The 16288-nt window shown below is 44.0% G+C and overlaps 1 protein-coding gene across 1 annotated transcript in view; it reads left to right on the top strand.

Moving 5' to 3' along the window:
* The window catches only part of frmpd4 (FERM and PDZ domain containing 4), a 36630-nt gene that overhangs the window by 6301 nt on the left and 14041 nt on the right, over positions 1–16288 (top strand). The window contains exons 2-4 of the mRNA XM_063212856.1: positions 9195–9314; positions 15086–15246; positions 15595–15697. Of these exons, the coding sequence (XP_063068926.1) occupies positions 9195–9314; positions 15086–15246; positions 15595–15697 (384 nt within the window). The remainder of the gene's footprint in view (positions 1–9194; positions 9315–15085; positions 15247–15594; positions 15698–16288) is intronic.

Genomic DNA, 16288 nt, shown 5'->3' with positions numbered 1-16288 from the left:
GCCTGAAAGGTACACCAGGTACATTCTTAATGGAGTGCCATACCAAATGCTGTGTGGTTTTTAGCTACTGTATGATCGGCAACTCACTGAATGTGTGTGTGTGTGTGCGTGTGTGCGTGTGTGTGTGTGCGTGTCCGTGTGTCTGTGTGTGTGTGTGTCCCTGCGTGCGTACTTGCCCTGACACAACCTGATGTAATTGCGCATGTACTTAGTGGTCTTTTCGATTCATAAGGAACACAGCCTCCACACAAACAGCACTCCGTCACGAGTACCAGTAGGCTGGTTATATTACCTCTGTGTCCTGTTCGGGGCTGAGAGGTGAGGTGAGGTGGTGGCGGTGGCGGACATGCTGCTGGGTCTTATTGCATTATAATTGGTGCAGTGGCCAGGCAGGCCAGGCCAGCCATTTCCTGGAACTGGTGTGGAGGAGTAGGCTATGTAGGCTTCCCAATGGGGAGGTGAGAGGGTTTGATGATGCTGTGAGTCTCCGAGCAGCACGGTACCTCACGGCAAGCCTGCTGGAGGTGGAGCAGTTACGACAGCCCTGGGTGGCATAAGAAGAGCAGAGCAGAGCAGGCACAGGGAGCTCTACTGTCAGCCATATGGACACAGAATAGGGGGATAGAACAGGGAGCAGCAGGCAGCGTTAAGAGGAGAGATGACTACACGACGAGAGAGGGAGAGAGAGAGAGAGAGATATTATATATATATATACAGGTATATATATATATATATATAGAGAGAGAGAGAGAGAGAGAGAGAGAAATATATATATATATATATATATATATAGAGAGAGAGAGAGAGAGAGAGAGAGAGAGAGAGAGAGAGAGACAGAGACAGAGACAGAGACAGAGAAAGAGGAGAGATGACTACATGATGGGAGGGAGAGAGAGAGAAAGAGGAGATATGACTACAAGTGAAGAGACTACATGACAAAAGAGAGAGAGAGAGAGAGAGAGAGAGAGAGAGAGAGAGAGAGAGAGAGAGAGAGAGAGAGAGGAAGAGAGAGGAAGAGAGAGAGACGGAGAAAGAGGAGAGATGACTACAAGAGAAGAGAGAGAGACAGAGAAAGAGGAGAGATGACAACATGACGAGAGAGAGAGAGAGAAAGAGAGAGAACTAGAAAGAGAGAGAGACTGGAGATCTCTGTGTCTTCATATAAGAGCGGAGGAGAGTACTCCTCGGGGTAGCACCAACATAATCCACATTTCACCGCTGCAGTCGCTCTCACCAAGACAACACTGAATGCTTAATGAATATTTATTCCTATTTAAAAATGGAAAAGACAAGATTGAAAAATCCCTGCTGGCCAAGCTCTGTTTTTTTGTGGAGGTAGGCAAAAGAAATCAGCAAGTTTATTGTTATGCAAAATAATCCAGATAGCACAGAGGCCTATGACATGAGACACTATTTGCAAACAAATAGGGGAAAGATGCAGAGTTTATGCCTGCATTGACGCATAGCGCGAGAATGTTGTCAACGCAGCCATTCTATTTAAGTTGCATGAAGCACACCATGCAATGTTGCAAAATTGCCTTTTTCAGTGGAAACGATATAAATAGTAGCATTATTTTGCCAATAGTACCAGCATTATGGCCAATTTCCTTCGGAATACTTTAATAGTGTATCAGAAGGTATGTCATTCATAACAGAGAACATTTCTGGTCCCAACCATCAAAAAAAGTTTTCTCCTGCACTCTGAATGGGAAATTAGGTCTTACGCAGGGAGAAGCTTTGTGGATGAACTGCAAAGTGGATCCCCGTCGATGCTCGAGCACTTTCTGTACTTTTCCGAGCAACTGCTGGAGTCATCTCCTGAGATGGTCATTAAACATGTTTCTGTAGCCTATATTAAATTTTCATAAAGATTTTCCTTACATAATCTTCTCCTCCCAGCAACCTGCACTCTCCACTCTCCTTGTGCATGTGCCGGCTGCTCTCAGCCTGAAGCATGGACACATGTCACACTGGGGCCTGGCCACCGGGGGATCTCTCTTCTCTTCTCTTCTCCTGATGCACTGTACTCTGCTGTCACAAGTCCTCCCATGTCATTTTGTCTCCATTCACAGAGCACATTACCACCACAGTCCTACAGAACAGTACAACACAGTACAGTAAAGATCTTCATTATCTCAACAGGCACTTCTAAGGCAGCAATAAAGAATAGAAGAGTAGGAATGCTGCTGCTTTTTCTTAAAAAAAAAAAAAAAGCCATGGAGATGTGATAGCACAGCTAAATGGCTTCCCATTCTTATCTAAGAAACAATCTATGTTTCATACATTTTGCACATTTATGTATATGACTGATCAGAGAGAAGTTTCTGTGTCATTTCTGTGAAAGGGGGAAAGTCCATCTTAAAAGAACATGCATACGGATTTACTACAGATCCATGTTCTGCAGTAAACTGTCTGGAAGAAAACACAAGCCGGGGAATCCAGGAGGTTGGACAGGGCCGCTGCTAGACATAAGCAGAGTATGCAGAGTGCTTAGGGCACCAACCAGTGCTTGGGGCACCAACCACTTTACCGCCAAAATTGGGGCCTCTTACTGTAAACTGAGATTGACTAAAAAAAACGTCATGACAAAAAAATATTTACATAACATTACAAAACATATCTTTATTAGTAAGTAGATTATTATTATTATTATTTAATCATGAGCGGGGGTCTCCTGAACAGGCATGCTTAGGGCCCCCTAAACCTTAACGGCGGCCCTGAGGATGGATCATGTGGACTAATGGCTGGAGTTGAGCTAATGTGGCTGCTGTGCCTGCCTGCCTGTCTGCCTGGGTTTTCATTTCACCTCTTCTTGAGATTGTTAGAGGTGAATTATTTACACCGAGCGCAGTATCATGTTCATGTGTCGGAATGTGGCTGCCAGAGCTTTGTGTGCGTCCTCGCGGCCATGAGGGAGGGAGGGCTTAAGTAATTACATAAAGGGAAATATTTGGGGAAATGAAAAATTGATCAGTTTTTCAATGATGTCAGCATATTTTAGAAGGAGAAGGAGTGGGCAGACAGACAGACAGTTTTCATGCTCTGTTGAATGCCAGTTATGTGATTCCCAGGGTTACCAAGGTGATACTGTACTACCATAGTGACGCAGTTTGCAAACAAAGTGTTTGCGTTTCATTTCAGTCTGCATGTAAAACATAAGATTATTGAACGTGCTAGGTTGATGTAATAACGATGTACTTACGAGGCATAAAACAAGACGACCCAGGGTAATTCCAACTTCCATACCTTTAACTCATCCAACCTTTATTGCCATGGTAACAGGGGGACATTATCAAGCAGGAGGCCCCGCCAATTTACTCCAGCTTGTTTTATCACTCCATGATGAATGGAGTCCATCACTTATCCTGCATCACAGCCTTGGAGAACTTGGGAATAGCACACTGACTGCATTTATCATCATGACTTACCATGCAGACAAAGTCCCTTATTATTAGCAATTATATCCAAAGCTGACCTCAACAAAAATGAGCAGCAAGGGCATCTTGCATTTACTACAAGAGGCCGATGTGTGTTTTGTTTTTATTTATTTATTCATTCTGTCTACAGCACATACTGTAGTAGGCTAATGCTCGTGGATCCACAGACACAGGGTTCACCACAGACTAAACAACTGACCTTTACGGAGATAAATCTGCAGGCGTGATTTTTTTCCCCGTTCAATTAACGGCAATATCGTCCATCATAAGTGATGAGCCCTATGAGGGTGTTTATCACCTCAGACGGTCCTCCGCGCTCCGCTGTGCACCCCTAGTGCAGCGCGCGTTACTCTCGGCTCGCTATTAGTCAGGCCGACATGACAGAGTCTGCATCATTTATTGATAGCCACTGAACAGGCTCAGTTTCACTGTGTGGCCAAGGCCCCTGAAACTCTCCCGTCCCGTGGGCTTTATTCAAGAGGAATACTCTGACCATTCAAAGGCCATACAGTACAGAGACCAAAGGAGATACGTATACATAAGAGCACGTCAAGAGATCAAAACACTATTGGTGCCACGCTTTGTTTTTTTTACTACTTACACACTGTGGGAATTATGGAGCCGAGTTTGGGTCATTATTTCTTTCACTATTCTGAGGCCGCATCAACTCCAACTGTGAGTAGCAGACACATTCCTTTTGTACAGTAACCAGAGGTGTTAAAAGTAAAAGTAAATAAAAACAAAACAAAAAGAAACACAGTTTGCTTCCAACACAGGTAGGCCTAACTGTGTATTTGTCTTACAATAGAGCTGACTCTGAGCTGGTTAGATCAAATTTGTTGGTGGGTTCTTGTTAGGTTTTTAGTGTTTTTTCACTAACAACACAGTCATTCTACCTCAATAGGTACAATGGAGTAACTGGTGTCACAGCTATGTAATATCATGTGAGAGTATTGCATTTACACCATGAATTTACTTTTACTTTTACTTGTGTCACCTTATGTGCAGTAGCCTAACAGATATCTTGTCTTCCAGAATGAACAGCTATATTTTTTTTTACTTCCAACAAAATTTGCTTCCACCAAAATACTTACATACAAGTTTATTGCCTTGGTTTATTGCCTCAATGTTGGTGGTTAGGGTGGGATGTTTTTGAGACTTGTAGTCTATGCCTTTGTGAAGATGGCTCTATAATGCTCTTCAGATTACTCTGGCAAAGTTTACGTCATCTTGTTTGTTCGTTACGTCATCTTAATTGTTATTCTGTAGTTATTAACATCGATGCATTCATTGTTCTATGTAACTTTTGTCCACTCTCATAGCCTCTCTGCCCCAATTGAGGCAGGTTTTCAGCAGGGTGGACTTAGCCAAAAATGTTAAACGTTGAGTGCTGTTTTGTGATGCATTTCCTTCTCTGTAGTTTGTTCACTGCATGTACTGTGCGCCTCAACCTGGCATATCTACCATATTTTGCATCAGCATAGGTAGGCCTACATATTTCATTGTATGTAAGTTGCAAAACAACCAGAATGTCTGACACCAGGCAGATTGACACTTTCAAAGAAGCAACATTGAGAAAAAATGGAATATCGTATGGACCAGTTCACTTGTTTAAGACCAAAATCATGTTGCCTTGCATTATGTTGCCTGGACATTTGGAACTGAATGAAGAGCAGTGGCGCTAGTCTGTGGCTGGGGTTTCCGTTTGTCAGTCACTGTGCATGGGCCAACATTTTGGAAATAGTGGTGTGACTGGTTGTACAAGTAGCTTTGTCCAGTAGTAGGCTAACCCTTATCCGTACATGCCATTTGATAGACACAGGGTAATACCACATTTGATTTTAACCCGTTAAGACATGGCGTTTAATACATTTGCTGTTACCAGAATGGCAATGACCAAGTTGTAGTGCATTACTATAGGTCCTGTTTTATGTCATAGTAGTGTACTTTGTAGTACTATGGTACTTTTCAAGGACTACTACAGCGTGCCACTGGTGGTAGGCTACGGCGTGCATTAATTAGGGGTTAATTAGATGTTGGTTAGTACGGTACGGGAGACTGAGCCAGACAGAGTATAGGAGACCTATGTGATTAACACTAAGCTCCTATGAACTTTGCAATCTGAATTGTGAGGTCAGAAAAAATTGTGATGACACGTTACCAATAACATCGTTTTTTTTAATGCACTCACATGGGGGTTAGGGTATAAAAGGTTTGTGTGTTATGTGTAGTGAGCATAGATAATGGTGTATATAAGCCCACCCACGCCACTGAAGAAGCTTTGCGGTCATGTTGAATTTGCTTCATTGGCTTATGATGTGGCAATGAATGGACATACAGTGTACTGCTATAGCGTATCATTGTTGGACATTGGTAAAAGCATACATTTGAGTAAAATTGGTCAAGAGGGAGACTGTCCCTCTGTCAAGTGGGAGAAAATACAGAGTTTTTGCCTGGCAAGTCCGTCCATCCATCCCTCGATCACAACTCTCTCTCTCTCTCTCTCTCTCTCTCTCTCTCTCTCTCTCTCTCTCTCTCTCTCTCTCTCTCTCTCTCTCTCTCTCTCTCTCTCTCTCTCTCTCTCTCTGTCTCTGTCTCTCTCTCTCTCTCTCACTCAAACACACACACACACACACACACATGTGCCCAAANACACACACACACATTAACACACACACACACACTTATCCTCTCTGTCTTATTTTCTGTTTGTCTATGTAGCGTTCATTGTGGAGGGCTTACTACGGTGACCAACATGCAAGGCTCAAGGCTGGCTTACAATATTACATGCGGTAACACACTAAACTGGTTTAACCATTGGTTTCACTACAGCTTTGCCAATGGTGTGATGTCAGACCAAACTTTCTTCATAACAGAGTAGAGAGAGAGAGAGGAATAAGTTGCGTCTGTGGGGTAATAACATCACAAAATCTTAAGGAGCTCATCGGTGTCCATGACAGCAATTCGTATAGTCAAGAGGGTCAGAGTTAGTCCCTTCGAGACTTGGTCTGACCAAGAGCATAACAATTAACATTTCCCAAACGGCTTGGTTGACCCGCCTCCCTTGTTTTGACTAGAAGCCTGACTAGAAGCAACTCCGAAGGTGTTACGTCACTAGGAGGGCATGGCCTGGCTAGGTCAGAGTTAAAAGTTAGAAGTCCTTTATTTTCTCGTGGACATAGAGGACTTTTAACTTCACTTGAGAGTGCCTCGGACCCTCGCTCTCAATCATAAACTTTTTTTTCACGTTATAGTCTGGATTATCAGGCCACCAAACTGCACCGTAGCTCATTAACACAACTGAACTTTAAGTTCTCTCTTCCGCTCGAGTCGCCCTCTTTGCGTCACTTGCGGGCAAATTCGCAGTGTTCCCACAATTGACTGAAAAGAGATAAATAATGACTTTGGTGCTGTGGTCCCTTTTTGTCTATTGCTGCATCCTGTTCAGTTATTCTTGTGTCCAAATGAGATATGGAATTAGGTTATGTGGTCAGTCATCACTAATGCATGTTTGCATCTATTCAAAACTGGCTTTATTTTAGTTGTTTTTGTCTTTCTTTTGAATTTTATTGAGGCAACTCATGCGTACTAAAGGCAAGTGGGTCATGTGGCAACAGTGGGATAAGTGCAGAGGACCTGAGGCGCTTCACTCACAATGTATACCCCATGCAGGCCTACAGAACAGGCTCGTATGGATCTTAGTGGAAACACTATAGGCACAGTTAAGTGCTGTGTACTGAGGTAACTTGTGAAATATATATATGTGTAGCCTACATCCACAAAGAAAAGCTGGAAAAATGAAAAACCCTAGTCACTTTATCTGTTTTACTATGTTGTGCCTTATGCATGTTTCATTGATTTCTTTAGTTGGTGTAAGTAGATTCGGAGGCATAAAAAAGGCATAAAAAAGCACATTGTGCTTACAATGGGAGAATATGTTTTACATTAGCATAGCATTGTTGCCTCAGCACAGCTGATATAATATTGCATATGATAATGTGATATCTACAACATATCAGAGCGCAGAATGTAGGCCAATGCCTATGTTTTCACCGTTTAGTTTTTTGGCTAGTACAGTGGATGTAGAACATCCATTTTAATAGGTGCTGGACTAAGTGCACTAAGAAAACAAAAAAGGTCCATGACATCAAGGATCCTGTTCATAGGTGCCGGAAAGGGGGATGCAGTGATGCATTCGCATACCCATTTTTGGACTCCCTAAATGAAGCTCTCTTAACTTCAACTGCAAACAAATGAGTGGAGTGCAGCAGCAGTAAGATTTTTAAGTAAAGTAAAGAATCAAGAAAAAATGCTGCACCACCACTTTAAAAGCTGTCGCAGCGTTCTTGGTCCTGTTACGGTAGGGACACATAGACGCGAATTTGGCCAAGCGAAGCCAACTTCGCCATTCATTCCTATGAGAGAGGCGAAAGAAAGCGAACAGGAGCGAAGCGAAGCAAAATTATTCAACAAAGTTTAATGTTATGCAAATGAGGAGAGAATTCGCCTGCGGCGGCCCAATCAAATCAACAACATAACGGTTCCATTCCATTTGATTCGCCGCGACGACCTGATGGTTGAGCTATCAGTGAATTTCGCCTCTCTTCGCCTCGCTCGCTTCGCCTGCAATGTGTCCCTACCGTTACTGATTTTCTTTTAAATCATGACATCAGTAACGGGAGCCTTTGTGCCAGAGACATCAGTAGATATTTTTGCTTTCTTAGTACGATGGGATGGCCAAAGAAACAATGTTACACAATGTGTGTCCAAAGTTTTGTGTGTGTGTGTGTGTGTGTGTGTGTGTGTGTGTGTGTGTGTGTGTGTGTGTGTGTGTGTGTGTGTGTGTGTGTGTGTGTGTGTGTGTGTGTGTGCGTCTTTGAACTTCACTTGACATCGTCATGATTGAAGAGTCTCAGAATGACACAAGCCTTCTGGGGAGTCTGCTGATAACTGGAAATAAAACCAATTTCATGGGGCAGAGAACACAAACGTGAAGCATGGTAATTATGCTGCCATGTCAGGATTGTAAAATTAATTCACTTTGTAGTGAGAGATTAAAGTCTCTCACAGTACTCAAATGACATCAAATCCACACACACATACAAAACAGCTCCTATGGAATCTTTCCGGTTGTCAATATGTATCCTTATGCTTTAAGGGTCCACTTTGTCTATTTTTCTGCAGTTTATTTCCAGGATGTCTGCTGCCCATTCACAGATTTAATCGTTTCCATGAATACAGCATTTACTACCACCATCATCAATTTATAAGTATTCATTAGAAATGTACAGTTTTTACACATGAATAATAGGTGGAACCTCTACATGTAAATCCAGAATTTGAAAATCTTTTAAAATGTGTGGCCTATTATTTATTTTCAAAGCACCATACATAGACACTTTTGGCTGCAAAATCTACTATGTTCAGACCAGTACATACTTGTTTATTTCCTTGGGACAATGTCATGAAAAAGATTAAATTTGTGAATGGGCAGCATACAGTTTGGAAACAAGGCACATTGGACCATTAATTGATGGGAATGACCCTGCCGTGGCCTAACGGCGAGGCACTTGTCTGCCATGCGGCCGACCCGGGTTCAATTCCCGGCCCGGGTCCTTTGCCGACCCTTCCCCGTCTCTCTCTCCCACTCGCTTCCTGGCACCATCTTCACTGTACTATCATAAATAGAGTAAAAAAAAGACCCCAAAAATATCTTTAATTGATTGGGATGTGTCTTGTTCCTCTTGTGTTTTCCAGCAGCCACAGGACCAAGGCTTCAGGCTGGCCACCCCCGTCTGGCAGCTGGAGTCCTTCCCAAGCTCCCCCCAATGGCTGGGACATGGCAACCAGTAGAGACGGGAGAGACTGTTACAGCAAGTGAGTAGGCCACTGTGGTTCCCAACCTTTTTTCAACAAACGCCCCCTTGGCCTTATCACAAGCCTCTCAATGCCCCCTTGACCTCATCATAAGCCTGACAACACCCCTCTTAGTATTAAAAAATTAAATGGACTAATGCCCCCCCATTGGCAACTGTAAGTACTGTCCCCTCTCCTTCTCACGCCCCCCTAAAGCTCCCCAACGCCCCCCCTGGGGGGCTGTACCGCCCTTTTTGAGAAACACTAGGGTAGGCGCTTCCCATGCAGATGTTTCGGAGGCATCCTCTTTCCCCCCAACACACAAGCTGTGATTATCTCAGACACGTTATACCCAGCTCCCGTTTCCTCTAACCATACCCCCCCCTCTCCTCTCCACCCCCGCCACACACACACACACACACACACACACACACACACACACACACACACACACACACACACACACACACACACACACACACACACACACACACACACACACACACACACACACACACCTTCCCCATCTGTGCATTCAGCAGCATACTGATTCTCTCCCTCTCCTTGCCCTTTCCTCTCTCTCCCCCTCTCTAACCCCTCCACCCCCACTGCCCTACAGTACACCTCACTATGCTCAGAGTCAGGCAGCCTGTGCTCTCTCGCCTCTCTGTCGAGCGGTCTCTCACCCTCACTGCCAAAAAGCTCCTAGGAGGAGCAGAGAGGTATAGCCAGAGTGCTGCTCCAAAAAAATAAGACACTCAGACAATCCAGTGGCATGGCGAGAAGTGGAGGCTTTGATCTCCCAGAGAGCCGAGAGTTTCTTTACAAATGCTGCAGCTGCTTTAGGTGTGAGGGGATGTGATGAGGAGATGCAGTGGTGGTGGCCGCATGTGATCCAGCGCTAGGAGAGGAGGGCGCCTCTCTCTGCTCTGGGCATCGGTGCAGGTAAAGTGACGAGCGTTTTTCTCTCTCGCCTTCCAAATGCAGTACTTTCAGCAGATGCTAATGAGGGCTCCCAGTGTAACAAGTTGCGCCTCGAGGCAGCTCGTGATGTGGGGATTGTTGTCGCCGCTGTGTGTGCGAGGAGGATAAGACTTTTGTCTCCTTGTTTCCCCCCTCCGGCAGTCATGCGTTTGTGGCATTCGCTTTGCTGCCTGCGATTCTAAAAATACGTCCAGGCTGTGCTGTTGCCGCTGTTGAGGCATATCCAGTGCCTTGCCTTGCCTGCCTGCCTGCCTGTGTTCTCTCTTGCATGTTTGTTTTCCTCCCCGTCCCTCCTCTGATTCCAAATCATTGTTTTTGTTGTTGCTATGGCGAATCTTGCTGCAGTTCAGTCCAGTCACACAAGTGTCTGCCTTGGTGATGATGCCAGGCTCTTTGCAGGAGGAGAAGGATGGATACATTTGAATTACTGACGCTGCTGCTGGGTGGAAGACTGGGACGTTACTTAGTGCGCATGCATGGGTTGTGGCCTCGGCGACCGACAACAGTAGCAGCCAGCAGCAGCTTACATAAGAGCTAAACGCAGCATTTCCCAAATGCACAGCCAGGGATGCAGAGACTCGTATACAGTACACAGAAGCCACGTGTGATCCATCTGTTGGGACTGAGGAAACTCAGCACATGTCTGTCTGCTGTACATCAGATGGAGCGGTTCCATTCTAGTAGTGACGCTCCTCGTGCTTTGGAATGCATGAGTGGGTGCCGTGCACTTGGGGTTGGGAATTTTAATCTTTAAAGTCATGTCAATATTTAATGACGGTGTGTGCCATAAGACAGGTCTTTGGCAGGGTTAGGCATATATGCATAGTAATGTCTACAATATTACAGGACATTTTAGGAGGTGTGTGTGCATGTGTGTGTGTGCGCACGTGAGATAGATAGATAGATAGATAGATAGATAGATAGATAGATAGATAGATAGATAGATAGATAGATAGATAGATAGATAGATAGATAGATAGATAGATAGATAGATAGATAGATAGATAGATAGATAGAAGGAGAGGAGACAGACAGACAGACTGACTGACTGACTGACTGACAGAGGCTAAATGACAAATGTAGTCAAGCAAACTAGTGGGACTACATGTGCCGGCAGCTTTAAATATGCCTTATAAGCGCAACCGTGACGCATATGGTAGGGCACACGTTTGTTATGTGGCCGACCTGGGTTCGATGGCCCGGGTTCTTTGCCAACCCTTCCCCGTCTCTCCCTCCCAACTCTTTTCCTGTCATCATCTGCACTGTACTATCATGAATAAAGTAAAACAAAGTTGTTTTTTTTTAAAAGCCTTATATAGTACTGAGAGACAGAGGTTGAGATAAAAGGGATGCCATGCACAGATTACAGTATAGTACATCAACACCATGCATTCAAGTTTAACTGCCCAAGGCGAGGCATTCATTTCCGTCGTACACTATCACTATCTCCCTTGAAAGTCGTGTTTTTTTAGCATGAGCTGGTGGTAGCGAGACATTGATGGCATACCAAGCAGTCAACTTCATCAGGATCAGCAATCAGGAGGTGGTGAAGAGAATGGGGGCGGCAGACAGGGCCGGTGTCTACTTAATCTGGTGCCCTAGGCGAGCACTCCCCTCATTCCTTTTTGTGCATTTAGACACTGGCATCTGTCATAATCTGACTGAGCACAGCTGATCTAGTAGGCTACCTACCTACCTATGTACGTACTATATGAGTGCCCATGAATAATCATTGTCAATGTAAAGTTTAATTTATTTCGCTTAATATTTTACCTCTGTGGGATTTGGCGCCCCCAAGACATTTGGTGCCCTAGGCGACCGCCTTGTCTGCCTATGCCTAGAACTGGCCCTGGCGGCAGGAGAGTGGAGGATGGAGGAGGATAGATGATATTATGAGAGGGGGATACTTAATGCCGCTATCATTTACATACACACGCCACTTCGAGGATTATGTCGCCAATCAATATTTGTGTATTTAGACAGCATTGTGTTGTACAGGAAAAGCCTCACTGTAAAAAGAGATCAAATAACTGAACACCATCCGCCTGAATAAACCTGATTCTTACACTAGTGAGAATAGACGTAGTCATGCCCGAAAAGCCCTTAGCCATGGCGTATAAAGCAATGCCTTGAAAGTTGAAAGACATTTGTAGCTTTTTTTTCCATTTGTGTGAAGAGACGCGTGTGACCGGGTGGAATAGCAATAATCGACAGTTCTAATGACGGCAGCCCGTCCTTGTGCAGGCCCACGGAAAAAAACGGTTATCTAATCGTTCATTAGCTCGGGACCACTTGCATGGCAGGATATGACCTAAACCCTCAAGCTACTGTATACGCCACTCTCTGACCAGCAACCTTCAGCCGGCAGCACTTTGTAGTCATCTCTATACCCTCTTGCCTGCTTCACTAGATCTGACCACGTGGCTAGAAACTAGATAGATACACTGTACCTACACACACACACGGACGCACACACACAGACTGGAGTCAGGTGTCAATTGGTGCGTTTGATGTGATACAATGTCCATGTCAAAAGCTGATTGTGCTTGGCTGACATATTGATTGATGTGTGTTAAAGCATCATGTGATCTGCCCACTTTCCTGTGAGTTCAAATCAATGTGAAAAACAGCAGAGAGCTACGCTTGTTTGATACTCCAATTCACTCATTTGGACAACATCTACAGTAGCCTACAGTTCATTTTCCCACAATATAAACCTGATTATAGTAAAGATGGTTGATGATACACTATAATAAGTGGAACATGGGACCATCTCAATAATGCAACCAGCTGCATGGATCTTTTTTTAAATTTGTTTAATTTGTATCAAATACTACTGTGTATGATATAGTACATTTACAGTAGTTAGTAGTGCAACTTAATCTAAATGCCCAAAGATCAAATTGTGAAGTAGGTTACATGCTTGACTTCATTTAGTGTAGTAGGTAGGGGGCACATTGTATGTATGTGGATCAAGTGTGGCCTTAAAGAAAAGAGGCCCATGTGAGTGAGTAGTGGGGGGGCTTCATTAAAGACCGATGATGGTAATGATTAGGAGCCATTAGCCCCCTTGGCTGTCATTTTGCTTTGGGAGGCCGGCCATGTTTAGCAGGTGGCCGTCCATCTCTGAGGATGAGGCAGCGGCCCCGTCAGCACGCTTTCTGGATGAAGACGTCCATATGCTTTCCGTGATGTTCAATCTGGTGAGTTTTGTCATGTTAGCACAGCTATTAACACGTAACACGGGAGGGCAGGAAATAAAACAAGGGTGCTTTTAACCCGTTAAAACACACTGTTATACATTTGTTGTTACCAGAATGGTAATGACCAAGTCGTAGTGCATTACTAAAGGCCCTGTGTTATGTCATAGTAGAGTAGTACCATGGTAATTAACATTTCAATGACTATTAAAGCGTGCCTCAGATGGTGTGCATTAAGAGGTTAAAAGAGCTCAGTTTCAACCCCATCAAAAAATGTTGAGACAGGATGTGCCAGTAAAAACCCATAACATCATATAAAAACATATTTCAGGCTTCTAATTTTTAAAAAGAAAAACAAACAGGGACCATGTGATTTGATGGAAGCGCTTTTACCGCCACGGTGATGGCGTGCAGCTGTTAGGAGACGGTAGATTTAACTTCCCCCCTGTGATCTGCAGTAACCAACCAACCCTCTCCCACAGAATGCCTTGAAAGATTAATTGCAGCTCTCCTCCATGGAGAGGAGAGCATGTGTCAGAAGTGATGGTGAATTGCACACTGCCTACCCTGCCCACGGCTTTAATTAGCCAACAATGTGGGCATCGCATGGTGGGGAGAAGACGTGCCACGGTTGAGATGAGCAAAAAGGAACAATGAAGGCCACTGGAAGGGAGAGGGAAGGTGGCAGAGAAATGGCACAAGCACCAGCAAGGAGCCACACTGAGGAAGGATGAATCTATTTTCTCATCAGTGCCATTGCCCACCCTCTCCACTCTGAATTCCAGCTACTTCCTTCTGGTTCATGCTTCAGGTTCCCCTCTGTCAAATCCAACAGATATAGGCTTTCATTTGTCCCCGGTGCCATTTTCTTGTTAAATTCATATCCACGCTGATTACTTGACCTGATCCCTGGTGTTGTTAATGGCATTTTATGGTTTTCTCATTTCATTTTATTTATGATGTTTTTATATTATTTTATTCTATAACCCTATTTATGGTCATTTTTATCATTTTATTGACCAATTGCTCTTTATGTTTGTCCTGATGTGTTATCTGTTGTTGTTCATATGTGCTTATGCTGTCTTGATGCAGACGTATTTGCCCCTTTTGGAGACAGTAAAGTTGAAAGTTGAAGTTGAAGGAACTTTCTGTGGCTGTCATAGGTAGCTCAGAAAAAAGCCATGTTATTGCAAACAAAATGTTCAGCTACACGTAGTCTTTGTTTACGGCACGAGGATGGCTATAGCACATGTTTGTCATGTACAGTGCTGCTGGTGTTCTGACAAAAGATACAGTGGCTGTGAGGACATGATACATTTATGTTTTAATTAAATCTGAACAAAATCGGGTTGACTTTGCAACAAGACTGACTGTGTGTGTGTGTGTGTATGTGCGTGTGGGTGTGCGTGTGTGCGTGCGTGCGTGCGTGCGTGTGTTGGGGGGTGGGGGTAGGGGTTGCTGCCAGTGTGTGAGCACGCAAGAGAAGTAGAACAGTCTGTAATTGGAAAGAACAAAGATAGAAATGTTAATTGACACTTGCCAGTTGCCCCTGCTGACTGGACTGGCGTGGCGTGTTGCTCAGACAGACTCCTCTCTCCTCTTTTCCAGCTACATTTCCCAGAGCAGCTCGTTGGAGGAGGTCCGTCTGGACATCGAGAAGGTCAGCCCCCCCGCGCCCAGGAAGGTGGAGATGAGACGGGATCCCGTGCTGGGCTTTGGCTTCGTGGCTGGAAGTGAGAAGCCTGTTGTGGTCCGCTCCGTTACCCCAGGTAAAAAATAGCAGCTGGCACACCTGAAAGACAACATGCCAGAATGTTGTAAATGCTATAATGCCATCATGCCATAAATGTATTAATTGTTTTTTCAGATTACACTGACTCATGTAAACACAATATTAAAAACTCAGTAAAGTTAAAAGTTCAAGTTAAAAAGTACAGTTAAGAAAGTAACACACTCATGTAATGATCAAATATGACCAAACTACTTTGTACTATTTGATACTGCTCTACTTTTAATAAGGGAATTTAATAATACATGTCAGTGATTGTCAGTGTAAATGATCAATGTGAGGCCTCCGTATAATCCTCCATATGTCTGTAACTGTGCTTGATGTGCAGGGGGTCCTTCAGAGGGCAGGCTTATCCCTGGGGACGAGATCGTCATGATAAATGATGAGCCAGTCGGCACGGCACCGAGAGAGAGGGTCATCGACCTAGTCAGGTAGCCCACAGTAACACGCACACTCACCACTAAGCTCCCACTTACCACAGCTGTTGTCAATCAGACCTTCGAATTCCACTATTGCGGTCTGACTCTGAACCTAAATAACATGCACATAATAGGCCTATGCAGGGTGCGATTTGTAGGGGGGATGGAAGGAATTGTCTCCCATTCTGGTTTTTATATCGCCACTTTTTCGACATGATTTTAATCACAGTTTAATGTCAGTCCATTGATATTGCTTAAAATCTGGTTTTCTGACAAATCGCACCCTGGGCCTATGTATATGAGAAGATTCTCTGCAAAGTTATACTACCTCAGTAAGCTGAAGGAAATACTTATTTCACCATCTTCTCATCTGAAAATTAACAGGCATTCAAATTGTTCCCTATACTGTACTGTCAGGAGATTTGCCACTAAGGTATTCCAGGTTCATGTCCTTCAGTTGGGTTCAAAGTTTTGGTAACACCTCCAAATAAGGGGCCATAATTAACAGTAAAGTAGCTATAACCTAATACTTAAGTAAGGGTTAATAATCATTACTTAACGCCACATTAGACACATATTTATTGTTATTAATGCATATGTTGA

The sequence above is a fragment of the Engraulis encrasicolus genome, chromosome 13, assembly GCF_034702125.1.
Source record: "Engraulis encrasicolus isolate BLACKSEA-1 chromosome 13, IST_EnEncr_1.0, whole genome shotgun sequence".
NCBI lineage: Eukaryota > Metazoa > Chordata > Actinopteri > Clupeiformes > Engraulidae > Engraulis > Engraulis encrasicolus.
Note: the sequence above shows the minus strand (reverse complement) of the source record. Positions and strands in the feature narration are given on the sequence as shown.